We start from the raw sequence: 10,791 nt of genomic DNA on the forward strand, positions 1-10,791 counted from the left end.
ACGTACCTGCACGCGGGAACAAATAACTCTGTATAATATACCGTATACACATATGTATAAATCTATATGGATACTGTACATACCATCATTTTCTCGAGTGATGCTGTGAAGCTTCGAGAATAACTATATAAGGTTGTATATATCTATTGCGAAGAATTTATTCAATGGATTAACAGCGATTTCGATTTTGCGACAAAAATTCGAGTAGGACCTATTATTGACCGGGGGTCCCAGATAACATGCTGACGTTGGGCCAACGTTGGCCCAAAGGATGTCTTCAGCCCATGCCAACGTTGGCTGCCAACGTTGGCCCAACGGATTTTCGCACGTGCGTCGTTAGAAATGAAATTTTCTTATAGGCTGTTGACAGGGACAACTACTCAAATCTTAACATCAACTTTTTCCCTCATAGACCGAATCTATTTTTGTTTCTGACAACTGCCCCTGGATGAGAAATACTTAACATCAAGACTAACATTAAGACCAGGTTTCTGACGACAGTCTCTACAATAGAAAGCCGATTTTTCTCGAAATACGATGTGCACAACAACGCATTCGCGCCACACTCGACACACAGTCACATCACGCACACATTACAGCCGGCTAGACTCGCCTCCGTTCTGGCAGCAACTCATTTAATATTAATTAAAACCCCGATTTTCTCTCAACACGTACAACAGCGCATTCACGCGAGCTTACAGTCGGCTAGACTCACCTCCGTTATGGCAGTAGCTCGTGCACAGATCCTGCTCACAGAACTTGCCCGCGTAGCCAAGGTTACACTTGCACTTCGGCACACCAGACGGCGCCACGCACACGCCGTTCGCCGTACAGTTGACGCGGTCGCACATGCTGTTCTGGCAGCGCTTGCCCTCGTACGGCTGCGGGCAGATGCAGTAGGGGGCGCTGGGGTCGTACTGACAGATGCCCTCGTTCTCGCACTTTAGCTTGTTGCAGTGCTGGCACTTGTCTCCCAGGAAATCTGTCGCGCAAAAGAGAACGACGAAGGCATCAGGCAGGATAGAATTGCGCGCGGATACTTTCACGATTGCAAGGCGTGTCATGACTACGAAATGAGAGCCTGAGAGCACACGGGACATGAGAGACCGTGCTAAGCTATCGTAATGTTCGTCGTAAGGCTCTGTAATGTTACGCAACAATTATACTCAGAGAGGAGAAATATATATCATAAAATAGTCACTATAATCACTATCTGAGTATTGCGTTTCCTTTGCTATTATACTGCGCTCCACGAGCTAAAAAATTTGAATCAGGGGGAAGTTACCGAACCCCAAATTCGAAATCTGCCGAACACATCAGAATAGCCATCACCTTCTTGGTCACTGGAACACTATAAGTGTTAACAGATCTAGAATGATACAACATCTGTCATCATAGTATCGACATAAATATCACTTACTTGGCGTGCACATACACTCGGGCAGACCGTCGCTCTTCAGGTGGCAGGTGCCACCGTTCTTGCAGTAGTTCTCGCACGACGGTATGTGCTGGTCGCATTTCTCACCCGTCCAGCCATCCACGCACCTGCAGCAAGCATTACATACAGCATTACACTCAGTAGGGCAGATATAAGGCCTATGTCTCCCTGACCTCTGTTTGACCTGGCTCGTTTAGCTATTTCTGACAAATATATATATATATATATATATAATATATAATATATATAGGGTTAGGGTTAGGGTTAGGGTTAGGGTTAGGGTTAGGGTTAGGGTTAGAGTTGGGGTTAGTCTGAAATAGCTAAACGAGCCAGGTCAAACAGAGGTCAGGGAGACATAGACCCTACGGGCCTCAGTAGAGCACACAATTTATTATCCGAAATACTGAAAACTGAAGCTATAAAAACCGAGTTTTTTCGTGGAGGTCGTCTGCACACGAAAGCTAGCTTTGGCACCAAAAGTTCACTGCAGAAATATTCATGTGTTTGGCAATAATCATACATATTGTACTGTACCCGTACAGCACTTGACCTCTTGAAAACTTGGGTTTTAGTATTGGCTAGTTGCAGGATATATTGTATGTATAACCTGCAGCAAGCATTACACTCGCATTCAGTATCGCCCGGCAAATTAACAGAAAACACGCGCTCCGCGAACCACTTACGAGTATCTACAAGGTAGATGTGAATGCCCGCCACTATATAATAAAACACACATAAATATTTATCAGCCATCCACACACACTCTGTATCGCACACGCTCACCAACGCACCCGGCAAACTACCAGAAAACGCGCGCTCCGCGAACCACTTACGATTACCTATTGCGATAACCACTATGCGATTAAATATTGATGAACGATATGGTCGATTAAGTTCATTGATGTCTACCGCTGACCAACATGAATAATCGCCAGGGATTTACATTAATCTTACGATACACGGCAAGCACCCCACACGTGCGCACTCTGTATCGCCCACGCTCACCAACGCACCCGGCAAACTAACAGAAAACGCGCGCGCCGCGAACCACTTACGATTACCTACGACGTAAATGTGAATGCCTATCACTGACCAATATGAACGATTACCGATGATTTACATTGATCTTATGATACACAGCTGGTTGAGGAAAGGTTGGTATATATTGGTATATATTTTGGGGGTTATTATGAGATCAGTGTGGAAAAAGGAGGTTGATCAGGGAGTCAATGGCAGGAGGAAAGATATCGTTGAATCAGAGAAGCAAGCAGAGCAACAAGTGTAGAAAAAGATGAAGTTAAGGTAGATCGCAGTTGATGGGTGGGGTTAGTGGGGGAGGAGGGGAGATGGAGAGGAAGGGAGGAGAGGAGGAAAAGAAGGGAGAAGGGTAGAGATCGTGGGGGAGGAGGGGAGGAGCGTGTATACTTACTCGCAGGACGGTTCGCCGTTAGAGTTGAGCAGGCATCCGCCATGCACGCAGTAACCCGAGCACTTGTACACCTCACATCGCTTTCCCTTGTACTCGATAGGGCAGCTGCTCAACAAATCATACACAACAAGACATACATAAATCATGAATAAACTTGTGATATATATATATAATCACACATAGCATGATTGCATTATGGTTCACCTAGACTTACCCGTGCACCGAGTCGTTTAGCAATAGAAGAGAAGTGCTACCCAATAGAGGTGCAGTTTATTGAGCCCACAGAATCAAAACGATGAATCTTAGTTTTAAGTTGTACTTTTGCATTAATTTTTATCAGAAGTTTATTTAGTTTTTGACACAGGAGGCTTGAAAACTGTCCTGGGCGAAGGCCCTTAAATTAAGAAGAGGAAAAAGAATATGAAAAAGAAGCACAGTAAAAAGAATAAGAAGAAGAAAAAGAAGAAGAAAAAGAAGAAGAAGAAGTGGTAGGCGATGACAACAAAGAATAATATTAAAAAGAAAAACAACAACAACAACATCCAAGTCCACCGCTGCCTCCTCCTCCTCCTCCCCCTCCTCCTCCTCCTCCTCCACCTCCCCCCCCTCCTCCTCCTCCTCCTCCTCCTCCTCCTCACCTGCATATCGGTGTGGGATCCGCCGCGGGCGACTGCGACGCGGGGGACGCCTTGCAGGAGCCGCTGTTCAGGCAGTAGTCAGCGCAGATATTGTGCTGGCATCGGTTGCCCGTGAACAGGCTGGGACAGCGACAGCTCTGGACGCCCAGGTTGCTGAGCAGACACGTGCCTCCGTTGATGCACTGCGAACACGAAGCGTGAGCGTGAGCAGGCAACACAACGAGGGTTACAGATAATCTATATAACGTATCAGAGATGCCAACACATATTTAAAGCAATCTGTAGTTTCTGGCCATCAAATTAGTAGTTCGAGGGTCACATAGTGACCCGAGTTTGCTAGGAAGGTCCGGCATGCCCCCGGAAAAAATTTTGATTCTGAGATGCAATTTCCTGCATTCTGAGGGTCAAAAATTGTAATAAATCGAAAAAAAATGACAATTTTTTTTTTCCGATCACAGTGGAATTACTAGTTTGATACAAACTGGTCGTAGTGGTGCAAAAAGAATAGAAATTTGTATAAAATATGGATAAATCGTAGTGGTTGGCATCTCTGATGTATGTATGTATTTTTATTAATATGTATTTTTTTTTGGAAAATTAATTATTATTTTATTATATGGTACTTATATTTAAGTACGTATGGCTTACGTAATTTATAATGTCACAACTGCATTTTAAAAGTTAGGATCATTTACACTTATAATGTCACGACTGCATTTCAAAGCTTCCACATTTTATGTTTATGATGTCATATGTTGCCATAACTACACCTCCAACGTTCCACATTTCATGCTTATGATGCTATGTCCACACCTCGCAAAAGTTCCATACTTTACACTGACACTTTACACATATTAAAATCACTGATGGTGTTTCTGAGACCACCCCTCCCCCCCTCCCCTTCCCTGCCGCCGCCGGACTACACACAGCAACAACGGTGGCGCCCCCACGGCGACGTACGGTACCTGATTGCTGCACAGGTCGGGCGTGATCTCGTCCTGCTGCTTGCACGTGTCGTTGACCTTGAGCAAGGTCGCTGGACAGACGCACACGTGGTCGCCGGTCAGCGGCTGGTTGATGCAGATCATCTTGCTGTGGAGCTTCGAACACGGGTTGTTCTTACATGGGTTAGGAACTGCGAACGATGACAAGACACACAACACGGATTAGTATCAATTGCTATGACAGACTGTACTAATTGCTTGTAAACAGATGACTTTAAGATGAAACCCACCCCTGGGTTGTTCTTACAGGGGTTATAGGCCATGCAAACAATGGCAACGCGCGCAATATTGTTTACAAAATTAATATACAAATGCAATATTTGACATAATTAACGCAATTAACGTAAACGAGAGATTTTATTTATTTTACTTATTGGGGTTTTAAATGGTAAATCTTCCAATGTGGTAATGTTTGATGGGCACGGGTTAGGCACTGCAATCGATGACAAGACACAACACGGATTAGTATCAATTGCCGGCTTGTAAACAGACGACTTTAAGATGAAACCCACTCCTGGGTTGTTCTTACATGGGTTAGGCACTGCAAACGATAGCAATGCACAACATCGTTTATAATTGATTACTATTATTTATTTCATTTACACTGATTATTATTATTATTTTACTGATTATTCCTTTTTTCAATGAAGTAATTTTCGGTAATTTTCATTCAAATTTTCATCTTTTTTGTCAATTTCCTCCAGCAAATCTCTCCTTCCTCTGCGACGTTTTCAGGAATTTTTCACAATTTAAATATCTTTCATTCATTTACTAATTCTCCACATTTCCTTCTTCCGCGATAGAACATCCTCGACTCAAAGAACACACAAACGAGCAAGTCTACTTCGTCCTCTACTCAGAGCATTTCTACTAATTATTGAACTAATTATTAACGATTCAACTGATTGTTATTATTCTACCGAGTATTATTGTTTTACTGATTATTATTCTTTGTAATAAAGCAAATTTCAGTAATTTTCATTCAAAATTTCCTCTTTTTTTCCTCGATTTTCTCCAGCAAATCTCCTCCCTTCCCGATTCAGAACACAGAAACATGCCAATCTCATTCCTCTTCCAACTCGGGGAACGTACGAACAATGCAGGCGCAACTCGGGGAACGTACGAACAATGCAGGCGCAACTCGGGGAACGTACGAATTCTACGAAACCAATCGCAGGCGCAAACTCCTAGGCGAACTGTACGAACAATGCAGGCCGCAACTCGTGGAGACGCGCTCGCAACACACCCCCGCGCGCCCCGTGACTCTTGCAGTTCTTCTCCTGCTTGTTCTCCTGCACCATGACGACGTCCGCCGTGCCGCGCATGTTCCGCGCGAGGTAGTCCACGTCCGAGCCGCCGAACTTGTCTAGCTTGTAGAGCGAGCGGTTGCCGGCGTGGTAGCTGCTAACGTACAGAGTGTCCTCAAACACATCCAGCTTGTACGGCTTGTCGCTGTCTGTAAACAAGAGAACGTCGAAACAAGAGAACGTTAGTTTAATCTGTGAACTTGTCTAGCTTGTAGAGCGAGCGCGTTGCGGCGTGGTAGCTGCTAACGTACAGAGTGCCTCAAACACATCAGCTTGTACGGCTGTCGCTGTCTGTAAACAAGAGAACGTCGAAACAAGAGAACGTTAGTTTAATCGTCAAACACGTCCAGCTTGTACAGCTTGTAGAGACATGTAGGAAACATAAAAAAACGAGACTTACAAGCAAGAAACTTGCAGGAACAGTATAACAACGTGACTTAATTTACAAGCAGGAAACTTGCTCCCGCAAATTTCTCGAGAATATACGAAAATCTCCTTGGGCATACAAGCATCAAGACAAGCGCGGTATTGTGCGAATAATGCAAATATCGGAGACAGAGCGCAAAGTGCGGGCGGTAGTCCAGCCGTCACTCAATCGAATCCACTTAGAAAACTCCGCTATGATTATGTGAGGCGAATGAAGAAGGGAGGCGAGCGCGCACCGCTCCATACGGGCGCGCCCTAATTGTTTAGCCTGTGCTAGTTCCAGGTCATGCTGTTTAAACAAGCCACAACTATTCCCGATTTAGCAGCATCCGCTGAATTTTAATTATTCCATTCTCCAGGCTCACCCATGTTACGCACGTCATACACGGCACATATCACCGGCCGCACGACCATCTTTCTTAGGAACGATCCGATGAGCGCCCATTCAGAACTGATGGCGCTTCAATCATGATACAGATTGCAATCCATAGGATTGCCATCATTTTGATGATCTTGTGCGAATCTTTTATATGTGGTTGTATAGATTGTGTCCTGTAGTATGCGCGAGATTTAAAGCCGTGTGCCGCTGTGCAGCCGTCCACCCCTGTATATTACGTGCGGCACGCAAATATTGGTGTCTACCGGGTGTTTTCGCATGCCGAACTGTTTTAAAGGTCATCTGCCATATACCTCGATTTTCCTATTAACATTACTGCATGCTACAATTTAGTATAGATGGCCTAATAAACCCTATCCTTAGGGTATCACGGCATAATTCCAACCTCCACTCTTTAGCGCATCGTCAGACTCACACCCCTTTGCTTACTATGGAGTGATGTTCGGAGCGGGTCTAATCATGTAACTTATTAGAACAATTTCTTGTTATAATCGGTCTGTTGCCGTCTGTTGAAGCTTAGTAATCTATTTTTTTCTGGCAGCTTCCCTTCGAATTGTTTGAGCCACAAAGCTCGCACAGGACAATCTGGCTTACTGATAGACTTTTTAATGGGTTGAAGCTTGAAACGTGCGTATATACACTGTTGTGTTTAGAATAGCCGTCGGGTTTCGCTTCAATCAAATCTATTAGATCGACGTGCCTACGATCATGTCGATTTAACTACCACGAATTGCTCCCTCACCATTAAATATAGAAGCCAGCACTCGAGGCGACGAATGTCCTGGCATCGATGGTTAGATAATAAAATACCTATACTGAGTGGAAATTTCCGAGACACTCGTTGTTACAAATTTATAGAACGTCAGCAGCTGATGTGCATTCTGTAGTATAGACTACCTTACCGAGGATCACCTGCACCATACTGCGGAATTGAGATACGTCTGAAGTGAATAAAAAGAGAGTTTTGTTATCTTACCCCATGCCTGAATTACATTCAAGTCATTAAGTCATAATGTTTATAATTAGCGTTACGCACGAGCGCAGAATTATAAAAACTATTTTGTTTTGTTCACGTTCACGGATCATCTAACAGTCATGCGCCTATTACCCTACCATTTTAATAATCTTCACACATATAATATATATATATATTATGCGTGCTTCTTATTTACATGTTTCATTATTAACAAACAGTTTCTTCGCCCGAGCATCTCAAACGTACGTCGCGCGGAACCGGGTTTCACTTATTTAGGCATCGACCAACCACGTAATGGAGACTAACCGGTCAATAGTTAGTGTATCAGAGACATTAACCTTTATAAAAGTAGCATTCATGATGAGTCAACAGGGCATTCTCCTCACGTAAAAAACAAGTAGACGCGCTCTAAAATTGAATTATTCGTGAGGTATAGTTACCCATTTCTAGGTTGCTTTCCACGCTGTGTAGATCTGCCAATTCATCATTTTAGGGCTCATTTCTTCTTCGATTGCAGTTCCCTTGGATATTACTGGTATCTCTGATCATTGCGGTTATGGTCTCTATGGGAACGTTGCTGAGACAAGATAAAAAGAAAAGAACGATTATTGTCAATAGTTATTACTATGACCAGCCCAGCCGCGTGGAATTCTCATACTATAGACCGGATTTTTACAGATAAATCGAACGAGCCGATATTCAAAATCGCATTAACCGAACACAACGACCGAACGGCGGAAACTTTACAAGCATGGGAACTTGAGTGGCTAATGTGTCAATACAAGACACTGTGTCTGCTGGTAGATACCGCCATCTAGCGGCGATCTGATGTGTCGGTCTCGGGCCATCTATAGGGGAGCGTACCATATTTTTGCAGGGGTCACCGCGCGGATCAGCCCTATGCAGCATTACCTTTCACCATTGGGATCCGTGTCATAATTATCGCCTGCAGGACTCTGATTCATGGTTTGACGCCGATTGTCAGGCCAGTTTTGTCTCTTTTAGCACTGCTCGATCAATTTTCAACATTTCTCTGTACGGCCCTCGGCTCGTGTTCAGTGATGTACTCTCCCGGTCGGGTTCATCGTGGGATCGAACAGCAATGGACGGATCGTGCTTAACGGTAAAGGCCCCACGATGGCAGCCGCAAGTCTGGCGCGCGCCACCTGTCATTGTACACTGCCTTTGTATGATCCGAACCGCACCGCAGTCGATGTCGCCATCCTTGTCCCGCCGCTCGCTGTTTGAGATGAAAGAGGAAGGTGTTTGCCAGCGGGGTCGCCTTCGGAAGTTTAGGAACGCTGCGGATTTTTCTTGTCCTTGCCTTCGTATCTCCTCTGTTGCTTGCTGCCATCGTCACGTTGGGCGATTAGTCGCCCAGCCAAGCCCGTGCGAAGCATTCGCGTCCAGTTGTGCTGGTGAGGGCTTCTCGCTGCGCTGGGTTGTTCGCAGGGTGCTCGGGAATCTTACCACGGCCAGTACAGCACGCGTAACTCAATGGGCCGGCTCCCGGCTGGCGTTCGCGCCCTCCCAGGCGTCTTTACTTAGCCGTTTCACTACCTTCCTCCTAAGATAATCACCACGGCCGTTTTAACCTTTTCTAGATTAATCTTGCGGTAGTTATGAGGCTCATGTGCAACAAGCGGTGGCCACTCCAGGTTCGTGCGCTTCCGCACTTGTACCGGGTCTTTGGTCTGCGAGAAGCACTAAACTGTCCGTGAATATGTATAACGGACTACATTAGTCTTTTCTGTGTCGCTGGTCATTTCCATAGATCTTCTTCGCGGGCTATATGACGATAGCGCATTGGGATCTATTTATCTGTGACGTAATGAATAACTCGTCGTAGGCACCTTACGCATCTTTTTGCCACCGCCCGGCGTCCGTCCAGTAGATGTATCCTGACGGAGGGATGAGTGTGTCAGTAGCGCAGACGTCCATCGTTATTAAATACAGACCTAAACTAGATCCTCTCATTACGTGATATATAGAGGTCCTGGCAACTTCTGCCCCAGTAGATATTACGATGTGAAGAGGGGGGGGATGGAGGTGTCGTTTAGCAGTCGTTAGACAAGGGACCGCAATGTTCGATGCGTTGTTTAGACACACACGTGAGAACAGTTTGAGATGTTTTATGGAGGAAATATTCATTTTGAATTTGTTCATTTGTTCTATTTGAACCACTGTCTCCGAGTTTCAGTACGGCGTGAGAACCTAGGGTAAAACCGCTTCTAGCATTACATCAGATACCCGCCGATATTTATTCTGCCAGTCTCCGTCACTTCTGATTGTTATTTCTTAGAGTTACTTTCCTGACTTTTAATTGAAGTTAATAATTAAAAATCCGGTCGATATTTTGCAAGAAAAGTGGTCCTTATCTCCCCAAATTTTTTATTCGTTTTTTTGCATCGATCTCAGAATTACCAATATTGAAAACCAAAAACCCGGAAATCCGTGAAATCTGCGAGGAAAATTCTCATGCCTGTCCCAGACACGGACCGGTTTTCCGCGTCCACGTACTACAATACTACGTCTACGTCTAAAATACTATTAAGCTTTCCATAATAACAGCAGGTCGCATCTCGCCGTCAAATGGGTATACACACTGTTTTCTAGATGTACTCCTCTTAGACTCATGAGAAGGATGTTCACGAACTGCCGCGTGAAGGGTGGGGAACACCATGCTCATTTATTTCGCACGTCCGCAGCGGATATGCTAAAAATTGGCAAGGCGCGGGCGAATTTCATCGCGCAGCCGAAATTGCGCAGCGATCAAACATCATGTGTTGTATTTTCGCTGCGGACTGCGGACGTGCGGGAATATAGACTGGTACCGTCCCTTGCAGACGAAGTTCTCATAGTAGGCCGGTATATCGGGAGCTTGTGAAGAAGGATGGGTACCAGTCTTAGTGCGAATAATGGCCGATTGCTTAATAACTGGCAGCGAATGCATTGAAATCAGTGATTCGCTTTAATCACCGTGACCACATGACTGTCTGCGAGCCATGCGTGGATGTCCGTTGTGGCGCCAGTACGATCGCCGTGTAGTGTGTACGCTGCAGACGTTGCGGAATAAATTTTTGCATTTTTGGCCGGGCGCAGTAAACGCCCCCTGGCTTCACGGCTAAGTTACATTTCTCCCGCATGGCTCCATTGTCTCCTTCAAGAAAAACATA

General features: G+C 45.0%; 1 protein-coding gene across 1 annotated transcript in view; it reads right to left on the minus strand.

The window, feature by feature from the left end:
- The window catches only part of LOC106812799 (protein jagged-1-like), a 25,481-nt gene that overhangs the window by 3,178 nt on the left and 11,512 nt on the right, over nucleotides 1-10,791 (minus strand). Inside the window, exons 2-7 of the mRNA XM_014816774.1 lie at nucleotides 5,780-5,965; nucleotides 4,471-4,640; nucleotides 3,506-3,687; nucleotides 2,868-2,972; nucleotides 1,421-1,545; nucleotides 716-982 (exon numbers count right to left, since the gene is read on the minus strand). Of these exons, the coding sequence (XP_014672260.1) occupies nucleotides 716-982; nucleotides 1,421-1,545; nucleotides 2,868-2,972; nucleotides 3,506-3,687; nucleotides 4,471-4,640; nucleotides 5,780-5,834 (904 nt within the window). The 5' untranslated portion in view covers nucleotides 5,835-5,965. The remainder of the gene's footprint in view (nucleotides 1-715; nucleotides 983-1,420; nucleotides 1,546-2,867; nucleotides 2,973-3,505; nucleotides 3,688-4,470; nucleotides 4,641-5,779; nucleotides 5,966-10,791) is intronic.

Source organism: Priapulus caudatus, unplaced genomic scaffold, assembly GCF_000485595.1.
Source record: "Priapulus caudatus unplaced genomic scaffold, Priapulus_caudatus-5.0.1 Scaffold688, whole genome shotgun sequence".
Classification (NCBI taxonomy): Eukaryota; Metazoa; Priapulida; class Priapulimorpha; order Priapulimorphida; family Priapulidae; genus Priapulus; species Priapulus caudatus.